The sequence below is a fragment of the Maylandia zebra genome, linkage group LG19 (assembly GCF_041146795.1).
Source record: "Maylandia zebra isolate NMK-2024a linkage group LG19, Mzebra_GT3a, whole genome shotgun sequence".
Lineage (NCBI taxonomy): Eukaryota > Metazoa > Chordata > Actinopteri > Cichliformes > Cichlidae > Maylandia > Maylandia zebra.
Genome location: NC_135185.1, coordinates 30,996,131 through 31,010,580, shown reverse-complemented (window position 1 = coordinate 31,010,580; position 14,450 = coordinate 30,996,131). Strand labels below are relative to the sequence as shown.

The 14,450-nt window shown below is 38.7% G+C and overlaps 1 protein-coding gene across 3 annotated transcripts in view; it reads right to left on the bottom strand.

Annotated features, from left to right (window-relative positions):
* Positions 1 to 5,877: 5,877 nt before the first annotated feature.
* The window catches only part of LOC101466933 (adhesion G-protein coupled receptor G5), a 30,952-nt gene continuing 22,379 nt past the window's right edge, over positions 5,878 to 14,450 (bottom strand). Inside the window, exons 2-18 of one of the 3 annotated variants that reach the window (XM_076877621.1) lie at positions 12,045 to 12,139; positions 11,887 to 11,973; positions 11,686 to 11,754; positions 11,406 to 11,582; positions 11,266 to 11,301; positions 11,097 to 11,168; positions 10,828 to 10,960; positions 10,575 to 10,731; positions 10,342 to 10,476; positions 10,135 to 10,245; positions 9,994 to 10,048; positions 9,730 to 9,827; positions 9,534 to 9,655; positions 9,193 to 9,458; positions 9,013 to 9,103; positions 8,648 to 8,928; positions 5,878 to 8,566 (exon numbers count right to left, since the gene is read on the bottom strand). In XM_076877621.1, coding sequence (XP_076733736.1) covers positions 8,448 to 8,566; positions 8,648 to 8,928; positions 9,013 to 9,103; positions 9,193 to 9,458; positions 9,534 to 9,655; positions 9,730 to 9,827; positions 9,994 to 10,048; positions 10,135 to 10,245; positions 10,342 to 10,476; positions 10,575 to 10,731; positions 10,828 to 10,960; positions 11,097 to 11,168; positions 11,266 to 11,301; positions 11,406 to 11,582; positions 11,686 to 11,754; positions 11,887 to 11,973; positions 12,045 to 12,135 — 2,100 coding nt within the window. In that variant the 5' untranslated portion in view covers positions 12,136 to 12,139 and the 3' untranslated portion in view covers positions 5,878 to 8,447. Of the gene's footprint in view, positions 8,567 to 8,647; positions 8,929 to 9,012; positions 9,104 to 9,192; positions 9,459 to 9,533; positions 9,656 to 9,729; positions 9,828 to 9,993; positions 10,049 to 10,134; positions 10,246 to 10,341; positions 10,477 to 10,574; positions 10,732 to 10,827; positions 10,961 to 11,096; positions 11,169 to 11,265; positions 11,302 to 11,405; positions 11,583 to 11,685; positions 11,755 to 11,886; positions 11,974 to 12,044; positions 12,471 to 14,450 lie in introns of those variants that run through there. The other 2 variants (XM_076877620.1, XM_076877622.1) reach the window with 2 other exon arrangements.

Below are 14,450 nucleotides of genomic sequence, written 5' to 3'. Positions count from 1 at the left end.
CAGTAAGGATGTACTTAGAGTAGAACTGGACTGTCACCGGCCTCAGGCTCTTCACCCTTTTCAAAGACAAAGTAGTCATTTAGATAAAATATTAGATATTGTTTACCTGTAAATGCACAAAGAGAATTTAGAAATGTTATTATTGTCAAGAGTGAACAAGCACTGATAGTGTAATCTACAGCTGTGGCCAAACGTTTAGAGAATGAGAAGTGTTGTTTGCTTATTTACAAAGTTTGCTGTTTCAGTGATAGTTGTATATCACATTATATCACTTCAAACAGAGGTGATCCAGTAATGCTGCACTAATGAATTAGACTAACTATTCACTTTAGCTAAAGTTATTCAGTTAGCTAAAGAGTTGGGATGCTGTGTAAGATATAAATAAAGCTAAAATACAAAGGTTTGGACAGTTTTGCATGTTTCCCTACTGTAGGGGTCTCTGCAAGCATACAGAGGGGGTACTCTGAGAGGGTCCAAGATGACAATTTTGGAATTCTACTAGAAACAGTCGATCATATTTGTTGTCAAAGCTGAATTCAGGGCAAACTACGCTAAATTAGCGTTTTAGCTAACAGCTACAATAAGCATAAAAGTTACTTCCCGTCAGTAACACTTTCGGTCCGCTAGTAAAACGTAGTTCTATTAATCTGCACTTGAACCGGAACTGGATGTAAGTTCCAAAAAACTGAATTTTGGAACTGAAATTGAATTGTAGAACTGAAACTGAATGGTGAGAAGTGAAACTGAAATTATTCGAGAGCTAAATTTTTAAAGGATAAAATGCAGTTTCAAAGCAAATCAATTCATTTTCAAAATATAAAATTCAATTTCAATTTAGTTATGATCATTTTCAAACCAATAAATTGAATTTCAAATTAGACTAATTCAAATTCAGTTTTTAAAAGCATTTATTCAAGTTACAATTCAGATTCAAGCCTAGCAATTCAAATTCAAATTTAACTTATTCAAATTCAGTTTCAGATGGCACAGATTTCTGCCCATAAATGTCACCGAGCAGTGACTCAGTTTGTGGTCAAAGGCTTGCACCCATTTACCACAGCAGATGCCCCCAATTTTCGGTAAGTGAATGTGTTTAATTGTAGGCAGGGACATTACTGGATATTCTTGTGTAATTGCTACAGAATAGTTTATGTTCCATCCATCCATCCATTCGCTTCCGCTTATCCTTTTCAGGGTCGCGGGGGGCGCTGGAGCCTATCCCAGCTGTCATAGGGCGAGGGGCGGGGTACACCCTGGACAGGTCGCCAGTCTGTCGCAGGGCCAACACACAGAGACAGACAACCATTCGCACTCACTTTCATTCACACCTAGTGACAATTTGGATTATTCAATTAACCTATCCCCACAAGCTGCATGTCTTTGGACGGTGGGAGGAAGCCGGAGTACCCGGAGGGAACCCACGCAAACACGGGGAGAACATGCAAACTCCACACAGAAAGGCCCCGGCCTGGTGGTGGAATTGAACTCAGGACCTTCTTGCTGTGCGGCAACAGTGCTAACCACCGTGCCACCGTGCTGCCTATAGTAGTTTATGTTATACTTTGTTATTGCTACAGAAGAATATTTATTTAATTATTATACATTTACAATTTTTTTTCCTGGGGTCCCTGTGACACCCCATTGAAGAGCCGTAGGCTGGATCTCTTAAGATCTCACTGTTGGGTTTGTAAGGCCATGTTACTCCTAAATTTCTATCTTGTTCAAAGAGAAGATATAAAACAAAGTTCTAACAAACAAAGTTAGTGTTCTCCTTTTTAAAAAGAATCGATAAGAGAATCGATAAAGAATTGAATCGTTAAACAGAATCGAAAATGGAATCGGAATCGTGAAAATCTTATCAATACCCATCCCTACATGCATCTATTTGAAAGAGTGAGCGTAAACACAAAAACCTATTTTATTTTATGTGCTGGAATGTGCAGAAAATAGGTTTAAAAGTAAATTAATTCTTCCAGTCAGAGAATGTTGCATATAATAAATTTTTTGCTTGATGCATAAAGTTAAAAGCTTAAAACTAATAAAACAAGTTTTAAAAAGAGACTTTTCCATCTGATTACATTTTGTATGATGTATTATGCAGAAAAAGTAGAATTGGGCTGAAAGATCTATCGCTTTATCACCTATTCAGGTTGTAAATTGTGTTTTTAAAAAGTAACTAAGTAATTAATTACTTTTGAAAATAAGTAATCAGTAAAGTAATGGGATTACTTTTGGGGGGAAGTAATCAGTAATTCGTTACTGATTACTTTTTTCAAGTAACTTGACCAACACTGATTATGACTGAGTTACAGCAACTGCTTGATTGCAGTTGTTGCTGCTAAGAGAGGCCCAACCATTTATTAGGTTTAGGGGCAATCACTTTTTCACGCAGGGCCATGTAGGTTTGGATTTTTTCCCCCTTAATAATAAACACCTTCATTTAGAAACTGCATTTTGTGTTTACTTGTGTTGTCTTTGTCTAATATTTGAATTTGTCTGATGATCTGAAACATTTAAGTGTGACAAACATTAAAAATAACTTTTTCCCACCACCAACTATATGTCGAATAGTGTTGAGGTCAGGGCTTTAGAAAGGCTGTTCCAGAAGCTCAATGTTAGCCTGCTTTATTTATTCCAAAACCAGATTTGATGTGTTTGAGATCATTGTCCGGTTTGAACACCCAGTTGTGTTTAAGTTTTATGCTGCTGAGTTGAGGTGAAGTTGAAGACTTTAGAGGTAGTCCTCCTTCATTATTCTATCCACTTTGCGCAGTCTAACAGTGTTCTGAAGGCAGGACTGTGATGCAGCTTTCTGCCTCGCCACTAGAGGGCGCGGCCGTTTTGTGAGTAATGTTTGACTGGGATGGAAAATGGTGTTCATGAAGGCAGTGTGAATTACAAGTTATGCTCGGGAGCAGTTTATGTGGGTTCAGTGAGAGTGTGCGTCCATAAGACTGGTGAGTTACAGGATATTTCTTGTGTAAGAAGGATAGCCTGTATGTTTTCTTGCTCTGGACGTCCTCTGTTTGTACATTTTCTATAAGCTAAATTATCGCTAAGCTAAGCGGGCTAAGCTAAGCGGGCTAAGCTAAGCTAAGTTCGCCTAGGCCAAACTGAGTTCAGTTTGAGTTGGTGATTTGTTATGTGTATTTGCCTTCTTTAGTTGGCATCATAAGTGAGTGGGGCACAAGAGTTAAGTGATGGGAAGATGTTTATTATTTAGGTGTGCTGAGAGAAAATGGAAAAAGGACAAGCTGCACATTTCTTTTAATATCCTCAGAGACTCTCTTTTAACCTATCAGAAAGCCGTTAAAGAGGCCAAGTCCTCCTACATATCAAACCTGGTTAGCAGTAGTGTCCATAAACCTCAGACTCTGTTTCGTGTTTTAAATTCCATTGTTAATCCTTGCATATCCACCAGCCTCACACCTTCTGCCACCCTCTGTAATGACTTTCTAAAGTTCTTTGTAAACAAGATTTCCTCCCTGCAGTCTGTCATTCCATCTCCACCTTCCAATCCCTGTGTTTTTTCTTTGTGCCATTCTGCCTTTAATCAGTTCGAACCAATCTCTCTCTCTCAGCTGCATGAAATAGTCTGCAAGGTTAAGACTACCAACTGTTCCACCGATGCTATCCCCTCTCGGCTTCTGAAGCAGGTTCTGGACTCAGTCGGACCTTTCCTTCTGGTCCTGATCAATGCCTGCCTCAGTTCTGGTTGCTTTCCAACACCCTTCAAGCACGCTGTTGTTCAACCTCTCCTTAAAAAGCCTAATCTAGATCCATCCCTACTCTCTAACTATAGGCCCATTTCCAACCTCCCTTTTCTGTCCAAAGTACTGGAACGAGCCGCCCTCACGCAGCTCCAGCTATTTCTTGACAACAACAATCTCTATGAGAAGTTCCAGTCTGGTTTTAGAGCTCGGCATAGCACAGAAACCGCCCTACTGAGAGTTTTTAATGATTTGCTTTTAACTGTTGACTCTGGTTGTGCTGCTGTCTTAGTAACCTTGGACCTGACAGCAGCCTTCGACACTGTAGATCACAACATACTGCTAGCCCGCCTTCAACATTGTGTCGGTTTAAAGGGCACTGTCTTAAAGTTTTTCCAGTCCTATTTGAATAATAGGAGTTTTTCTGTTCACCTTGGTGAACTGTCATCTCCCAGAGCTCCTTTAACCTGTGGCGTACCTCAGGGGTCCATACTAGGCCCCCTGTTGTTTATTCTGTACTTGCTCCCTCTGGGCGATGTGCTCCGTAAACATAATGTGTCCTTCCACATCTTTGCCGATGATATTCAGATCTACCTCCCTCTGAGGTTGAACTGCAATGTTTCTTTGCAGCCGCTACTCTCCTGCTTGTCTGACATTAAGACTTGGATGACTCTTAACTTCTTACACCTTAATGAAAGCAAAACTGAAGTCATTGTGTTTGGGCTTCCTAAAGATCCCAACTTCTCTCTTGACTTTTTGGGACCCCTAACCTCCGATTGCACTTCTTCCATTAAGAGTCTTGGAGTTATTTTTGACAATGCTTTTAAACTTGATAAACAAATCAGCTCTGTAGTTAAGGGATCTTTTTATCATTTACGGATTTTAGCCAAAGTCAAGTCTTACCTTTGCAGGAACGATCTAGAAAGAGTGGTCCATGCTTTTATTACTTCACGGCTGGACTACTGTAATTCCCTCTATGCTGGCCTAGATCGTTCCTGTCTACATCGCCTTCAACTGGTGCAGAACGCTGCCGCTCGCCTGTTGACCGGTTCAAAAAAAAAGAGACCACATCACTCCGGTTCTCTGCTCTCTCCACTGGCTCCCAGTTGCTTTTAGGATTGATTTTAAAATCTTACTGCTGGCTTTTAAGGTTTTAAATGGCACTGCACCTTCTTACCTGTCAGAACTCCTTAGTACTTATCGCCCCAGGAGATCTTTGAGGTCAGCCGATCTGATGCTTTTAGATGTTCCCAGGTATAAATTAAAGACAAAGGGAGAGAGGGCGTTTGCTGTGGCTGCACCCAGACTGTGGAACAGTTTACCTCCTCACGTCAGATTCTCCAAAAGCCTAGAAACTTTTAAAACTGCTCTTAAAACTCACCTCTTTTCATTGGCTTTTAGAAAGGTTTAATTTATTTGTTTATTTATTTTTTATTTGATCAACGAGGTGTTTTACGAAATTGTGTTCTATTGTATTTTTATCTGTATTTACTGTACAGCACTTTGGTCAGCCTTGGTTGTTTTTAAATGTGCTCTATAAATAAACTTGACTTGACTTGACTTATTTTCTTTGTTGCCAAATATGGTTCAGACTATAAGTAAAAGCCGCCAGCTTAGTATTAGGGTCTATAAGACAAGTATGTGGCTGTAATATGTTATATGGTGATTATTGTTGTCTATAATTTGATTGTAATTTGTGTTCTATTTTCCATTCTGTTTGTAGAACCACACACATACCCACACCCACGCTAAATCTGCCATTAAAGAGCTGAACGGTCATCCCCTGTCCTCGTTATTGTCTGGAGGGTCATAGTGGCACTTGACCTGTGCACACCCTGCGATCATCACCGTAGAACTGAACCTCATATCAGAAATCATCATAACAAACAGCACTGTGCCAGAGAATGATGCTCATCCTACAGGATGCATCATCGTGTTTGACAGCTGGTACTCCCCTATACTCCTCTAAATGTGCTTCTCTTCATTGTGACCAAATAGCTCAGTATTTGTCTAGTCTGACCATAAAACCCTTCTCCAGAATGCATTTGGCTTGTCCATGTGCACTGCTGCAACTTTCAGTTATTTTATAAAATCACTCTAGATATGTGCGGTACAATCATTACACACTGTAAAAAGAGTAGTTTGAAGAAATCATTAATAACCAAAATTTAAAGAAAAGCATAATCTTTTATTTTAAGACTTTATTGTGTATACACATCATTTTTTCCCACAATACTTTACTTATATGTATGAAATATTGTGTCCTGATCAAATAGAAAAAAAGTTATTACAACATTTCCATTTACTACTACAATAAAACCACAAAAATGAGAACTAAAAAAGCCAATCAGAAGATTTCTGAATGAAAAATATATTAACATAGTAAAAAGTCATTGAACAAATCAGACCTTAATTTACCTAAATATGGTAAATTTTAAAGAATTGCTATAATTTTTATTTCAAAAAAGCTATTTTATAAATAAATACTAATGATTAACTTGACAAAAAAATCTACCACAAGCAAAGGAGTTTGTCAAAATACACTGAACATATTTAACTCTTTATTGTCATTGCACAGTTGTACTTTGTATATATGGGTACAACAAAATTGTCCCACTGTGATACTAAAATAAGGCAGGCAAAACACAATAAATAAGTAACATATATACAAAATAAAATATGTAGTGCAGAGAAAGAAAAAGGGAGATAATCCTATCCATATGCTCATAAAATGTGGTACATTTTAAAGAATAGTTTCAACATCCGAATAACTTCAGGGATCTTATCACTATAGGTAGTGTTGAGCTCATGTCTTGTTTGCCAGTTGAGCTTTCCCCACCGTGGATGCTGTTGTCTTCAAATTGTGGGACAATTTCAGAATAGTGAATAAAGAATAATGATCCTCACCATAAATTTAATGCCTAGCTTTTACATGTGAAAAGGCACCATCAATCCTGAGAGGTACTGTATGTAAAGGTTTTATATCAACATGTTCTCCCATGCAGACATCTTTTTCGAGGAATTGCTTGGATATTTCTACAAGAGAATGCTAAGATTATTAAATAGCATTTTTCTACTCTCCCGGGGTACTCAAAGCACTCAATGCAACATGCACCATTCACACAAGCACTATCTTCTATGCTTTAATCTCTGCAGGAGTTTGCTTCATTCTTTATGGCCACTGTTTACATTCTGCCAGATGCAGATTTGCATGCAGCTCAGTGTGCCCTCGAGGAGCAGGTACTGCACATGGATCAGGCATACCCGGACACTGTCATTATGGCTCTTGGGGACTTTAACAAAGCCAATCTAAGCCAGGAACTTCCCAAATATAAACCGTATATTAAATGCCCGACCAGAGAGGAGAGGACACTGGACCAGTGTTACCCTGCACTGCACTCGAACTTTCTGACCACGTCATGATCCATCTGATCCCTACGTACAGACAGAGGCTGAAGCTCTCCAAACCTGTCATGAGGACTAAAAAACTGTGGAGCAATGAGGCTGTGGAGGAGCTTCGCACGTGTTTGGAGTCTACAGACTGGGACACAATGAAGGCTGTTTCTAACAGCTTGGATGAGTTTATGGACACTGTCACCTCCTATATCCACTTCTGCAAGGACAGCATTGTGCCATCACGCACCAGGGTGAGTTATAACAATGACAAACCCTGTTTTACTCCTAAACCCAAAAAGCTGTGGCTGGAAAAGAGAAAGGCGTTCAGAAGCGGAGACAGGGACTGCTACAGAGAGGCCAAGTACAGGTTCACTAAAGAAGTGGACATTGCCAAACATCAGCACTCTGAGAAGATGCAGCAGCAGATCTCAGAGAATGACTCGGCCCCTGAGTGGAAAAGTTTTAGGAATATCACTTGTAGTGATGGGTCGGCCGCGAACGAAATGGCTCTTAGAGCCGTATCTTTGAAGTGAACAATGCGAGCCGGCTCCTTATTGGGAGCCGTGGGGTTTTTTTTTTCTTTCTCTTGCCCTCTCTTTCACTTTATGCTGCAAGTCACCCTTGTGTTTGCGCTGAGCAGAGACGGCAAACAAAGCCTTGTGTTTGCGCCCCTCCCTGAGCTGAGGGGGCGGGGGCGGTAGTTACACTCGCAACAGCAGTAGCACCAGTGTTGCCAACTTAGTGACTTTGTCGCTATATTTAGCGAGTTTTCAGACCCCCTTAGCGACTCTTTTTCTAAAAAGCAACTAGCGACAAATCTGGCGACTTTTTCTGGTGTTATTGGAGACTTATTTATGACGACTTTTTGACTTGAAAGCGGGTTGTCAACATGTCCCTGTCCCAACTTTTTGAGAGGTGTTACTGCCATCAAATTGAAAATGTCCTTATGTCTTTGACATGTTTCACTTTCCCACTTTAACATTTTACACCTTAACATCCTGACATGTTTACAATTGTGGTTGCGTATTCTGACTGAATCACAGCCTTCTATGAATTATTTGGCGTGAGTAAGACAAGTTTGTCTGTTAAAATATAAAAGCATGGGAACAAACATAGAGTCGTGCTCTGAAATGACTTCCAGAGTACTGACTCGAGCTCTAGTCCACATGAGTATTTGCGTCAAAGAAGGTAATCTGGGTTAGTGCTTTCATGTCAGAAAAGCCATTCAGCGGAGAGCACATGGGAAGAATGACCAAGTTGTTTCTACACAGAGCAACCTGCTGGAACTATATGAAATAAAATGCTGCCCTCTTGTGTCAAAATATGGTAAAACAGCAAGCCTTATGCATAAGGAGACGTTACAGCTGTGTTTGATGTAGCTGTGCTGCTACTTTGTGTGTGGATTTTGCCGTCTCCAATAATCTTGCTGGATTTATAATAGTAGATGAACAGGAAGAAACCTATACAAATAAAGAAGAAGGTTAAGGACTTTTAATCCAATAAAGAATGAAGTCAGCTCACTGTGACAGTTTTAGATTTACCTTGAAAGGAGTTGAGGATGGTAAAGATGTAGTAGGAAGCGATGAGCAAAGGTCCGTAGCTGAAGAAAGCAAAAGCCCAGGTGATGCCAAGAAGGAGGAACAGGCTCAGAATGGTGGAAGTGTTGCTCTTAATGGAACTATTGTCTTGGGCCTTTCCTGCTTTTGGCATTAGAACGATTTGCCTTACAGTTAGAATGAATACACTCAGAGTGAAGACGAACACTACAGCATAATAACCAATGTTGACCCCCTGGTGGATACCAGCATCAGAGATCCAGCACCTGAAAAAGGGAGTACAACGTGATCCTCTGATGAAGATGTTTGTGTTTTATCCAAGAAATCTATTATCAGATTTACAGACTTACATTGTTGCTGCTTTCCCCTCATTTGTATTAATATTAATAGAATTATATTTCTGGGAGGCAAGAAGAGCGATCACCACCACAGCCGGTATGACTAAAGAGAAGATTAGGAATATAAATTCTCCTGTGATTATTATTCATAATATGAGAGCATAAGTATCATTTTTGGCTCAGGTCTCTTACCCCATCCTGTGATGCAAATCTTCAGCATGTAATGTTTCACTTCAGTGCAGATTCGACGTAGACTGAGGTACAAGTGTAAAGCCTGCATGAAGAACCAGGTAAAAGTGGCCAACATCCCGTAGTGCAGAACTGCTGCTATTGCCACACATGCACCTTTGATACCCAGATTTGAAATGCTCTCATTGGTCAAGAAGGACAAGTTCAGGATCAACATGGCGACAAAGAGGTTCATCAGAATCTTTGTTGCTTCGCTTGCTTTCCCCTTTCTGTGGAGCAAATTAGTGTGCGTAAGAAAAAGGACTTTACTGAGGTAAAAATCCAAACTGCCTCGGATCTCTTACCTGACGAGAACGTGCATGAAGAGACCGACGATCAAGAAAAACAGCGACAGTCCACAACCGATTGAAGTGATGTAGGTCAGAGTATTAACATCAGAAGTGCTAATGTTTGCAGGTGTAGGTGACTAGGTTCAAATAGTTATGTGTCAGTATGTGCTGTAAAAAAAATAATTTCTTATTTCCTATACAGCTGTCTTACCATGAGTATGGCAAAAAAGGTTAGATGTGTGCACTGGCAGGTGATGCTGTTATTGGTCTCCACTGTTTGACAGCCATCTGTGATCCAGAGTGATTTCCCTGTTGGACAGCAGTAATACAAAGAAGTAACTGTTAAAGACAGACTTTATCACAGTAATCAGCGTGTGTGCAAAATGTGAGTGAACACTTCAAAGGTCTTTAATTCCTGTGGTTTTCATATTAAAATTAGATATATATATAGAGAGATCTATTTGGGGTTTTTTACCGTTTGCATCTGTGCTGTTTCCATCCCAAGACATGCAAGAAGCATTCGCTCCTTTCTTTATCAAAATAGAAAATGAAAATCAGAATAAGTTTTCCTCTGAACTTAAATTGATCATTATTTCTGTTATGACATCACACTTACCTTGTCCACATTACTGTACTGAATCTCGATGGGTTGTGAAAGGTTTTGTATTTTTGCCCCCATTTCTATTCCCACTATCTCACTGTTTAAATAGTATTTACTGCTGTCATCCTGTTAAGATTAAAAGATTGTTAATAGATCAGGTTTGGTCAATATGTTTATACATTTTATAAAGATCATGAGTAATTAGTTGAGCTGTACTATTACCGCATGCATTTCTGGAAAGAGCAGAATCCCAAGAAATGATCCATTTCTCTCCACCGCCATTTTACTGGCCTCTTTAGGAATTTTCATTAAACGAAATGGGCCCGTCAAAGAATTGCTGTTTTCTTCTTCAACAGACTTTTAAAAATATTAGTAAAACAAAAAAAATAACAAAAGAAGAACAAAATAATATTATTAATTGAAGGTCATAAAATTGTGTTGCACAAACACCTTACATTTACTCCAGAGTTTTTTGTGAAGACAAAGTTCATGTTGGTTTGGTTTTCCTGGGGCAGTTTGGCAATCAGTCCTGTAATGTTGCCCATTTTCACTGCTGCTGTGCTGGCGTTACCCAGCTCTTTAAACAAGCATGATAGAACATTCATGGCATCTCTGTAAGACACACCGTTAATGTTTTAGAGCAGATTTCAAAAGCGTGTATTTATTTTTATTTGCTGTTATTGTTCTGTAGAAAACTGAGATATTTACTTTGCTTTGTCTGGGCTGGTAGGAATTTTCTCCAGGGTATAATTAATCTCTTTGTCTAGACTTTTCAAGACTGGTTTCTTACATAACACACATGTTTTATTGTCAAAGATAACGTAGTGTGTTTCTGTTACATCTGCATAGCACAGGCACATACAAACATTCATGGAAAAAAGCAGGAATTAAATTTTCAACCCCGTGCTCTCTTATTATCACAGTACTTACTAAAATGTTGTTTTTTTAATGATCCTGTTAAATAAACAACATAATACCTTTGCAAGCCACTCTGGTATTGGTTTCATTATCTAAACAACTGTCAGCATTCACTCTAATGCTTTTGGAACCTTCAACACATAAAAGTATGAAATTAGAACTTGTGCACTGTCACTGCTGTCACGTTGTTTCATGTAGAAATTAAGAGGAAAAGGTTTGTGAATTTACTTTCATTCAAGCAGCGGTTGATGTTATAAAGAAAACCTGCAACAAAGTAAGAAGTGCGTCAGATCACTGGTTGGAAACCTTTTCAAATAAACTGAAAATTATGACCATTGTGTGCAAAGTCTCATGTCTTAGAGGCTTACCAGGGCTGCTTTTGTTGTAGACCTGTGATGGCATACACGAATAATCATACTGTGGCTTCTTCATCACCACAATATCTTGCTTAGATAAAATCTCTTCAGTTGCATTTAGGATGTATTTGCCTGGTCCGTCTCCTTTTACTTTAAGGCTACAGGTGAAATTGTTTTCGCTACAACAATCTAAGACAAATACAGAAACAATCAAACACTTTTAGCAAATACCCAAGACGACTTTTTTCACCAACAGTCCGAAATATAAAAAACAAAAATTAGATAACTGTACCTGCAAGGCTATTGTTTGGCTGGATGTTGAAACAGAGTTTAGGTCCGTTGACCTCTCGGTAGATAGTTTCTAAAATATAACAATTATTTATTATATGTATTCTTATTTATTTAATAATCATTTCTAAAAACACAGGGTACTATTGTTTTCTTTGAACCTTTCAAAGACTATTATTTTTTCCTTCATTATTTTTGAACTTACGTGATGGAAAATATTGTTGAGTTAGTGTTTCATTACTGATAAAGAGGGTATTCTTGGGTGTGCAGTCTCCATTTGGACCTGTGAAAACTGACAACATGAAAAATCTGATTATGAGTTGATATTGAGAAATCTTTTAAGCTACATTTTGTTGAACTTACCACCCTCACTTATGTGGTTGCTGAGGAATATCCCATAAAACAGAAGCTTCGCAGCAAGCGTCCGGCGATGATTTACATCCATTGGTAACATTTTCCTAAAGAGAAATGGGAATCTTCAAATGAATCTTAGCTTATCACAGCCTGAGAGTTTAAGTACCTTCCGGCTTCTATTTCCCAAATGAGAATACGTTCTGCATTGTCGAATTTCACAGCAACTCACGTCCAGCTTACAGACATCACATGTTACTGACAAATATACCTTTCATATCTGCTTCCCTGCTTTGACTTGCAAATAAACTGGGCCCACGTCTCAAAGTTTATGTTTCCACAGCTGGCAGAATGGCACCTATTGTCATGGGCTGGAACAAAATGTACACAGATGCTCCTGTAATGTTATCCTGTATTTTGTCCCCAGTAACTCGTGTATTCATATATTTTAAAAAAGGAATAAAGTGTGTGTGTGTGTGTGTGTGTGTGTGTGTGTGTGTGTGTGTGTGTGTGTGTGTGTGTGTGTGTGTGTGTGTGTGTGTGTGTGTGACTATATGCATTGAATTGAGGTTGAATGAGAAATAGATGGTTGTAATTGTGATAGTGCCTCAGGGATGCATATTAAAACCTTTACTTTATATCCGCTCCTCATGGGCTTGACATGGTAATTTGTGGTTTATAATAATTTCGTCAATACATACATCTTTAATGACTACGAAACAAGAATTGGGTGCTCAAGTTTGAATATTTTTTGTATTTTCTACAGTGTTCTTAAGTTCAAAAGCCTCACCTTTACTCCTCCACAAGGCTACATCTACACTAGCCCAGATAAATTTAAAAACTGCACCTTTCTTGGCTGCTACTTCAAAGCACATTGTGCGCTGTCGGTCCTGCGTGCTGCACAACAACATTGAATATTTAGTATTTACTGCTGTTTACACTTAGCTAGATTAATGCGATGGTTTTGTGTTTAGTATGGTTTTTTTGCTTGTTTCTCTTCTTTTTCTCTCAACAGGTGATCCAGGAGATATTTTTCTCTTCTTTCTCTTTTTAAGTGCCCTTTCTCAATAAAATAAGATATAAAATAAAATAAAATAAATAATAACAACAAAGGTCAATCAAATGGACCAGTACGGCAATGCCACAATGATCCATTTGGCAAAGTAAATCCATTGGGTATCCTTGTTGGTCTTCAGACAACAATTCTGATGGCTAATGAACCAAATGGGACAGGCAAAAAAAAGAAAATTAAAGAAAGTCATGTATGCTGTACCATCATTCCACTTTAGAAAAAGAACAGTTCAAAGAAACCATTAATATCCCACAATTACCATGACATCCATGCCCATTCTGACCACAAATGCAGTTTGTGTCAAAGATGGGGCTGTAAGTGGGCACCGATTTAGCTTAGAGGCGACCAGGCGACAGGCCACGTGCCGTGTGGGCAGAAAGCAGCGGCAGTAGCCCCCTGCTGTGTTTCTTCCTGTCTATCTTCACTATCGGTATCCAACAGAGGCAAAATGCTAAAAAAAAGGTTTGGCTACATGAAATACCTAATAACGTTCCAGTCATTTTCCTTTACAGTCGCACTGAACATAGATAACAATAACTGTGTAATCTTTTTTAATTTTGACACCTTAAGGCATAACTAAAAAGCTCAAAGCAACCTTTTGGCTTGCATAATGCAGAATGCAAATCCTGACTATTTATTCCCTATCACAAAGCCACGCTTGTGTCCTGAAGGTTGCATGAGGGAAATAAACAAATTACTTTCGCAGCCCGCCAAGCAATGAAAGCAAATTACAAAGGTTACCCAGTTAGGTTTGCATTTCTGTTCTGATACGAACTGAAAGGCTTAATATGTAACTGACCTAACAAACAGCAATACATTTGTGTTGACGTGCAAAACATCATGACATTTCGAAAACCTCATCTAAAAGATTTTCATGAATTCCAATGAATGGCTATAAAGGTATTAGTAAGTACTGTTTTTATACAGTATTTTCTGAATACTGTATTGTACTGCAAATGTGCAAAAAATCTCTCTAACAGTATAAATATATAAAATAAGTTATTCTAATAAACAAACTACTATAAATATGTTAGTTAATCTGCCCATCTGTCATCCAGTAGGAGCCTGAGCTGTACCACTCGGAGAAGGCAAATAAACAGATGTGAAAATGTTTTGCTTGTGTTTTTTTTTTTAGTACAGTGGAAATCTTTACAGTCATCATCCAAACAGATCCGCTGGCTAAATATGCCGTTGAAGGCATATATTATCATATTTCATGTAGGACTCTCTCGCTTGGAAACTTGTTTATCAAGAAGGTTACCTACTGACTTTTCTAATCCAAAAGTATTATAATTACAATACAGATTCCCCAAATAATTGAATAGATTTAACAATCTTCTGTGGTA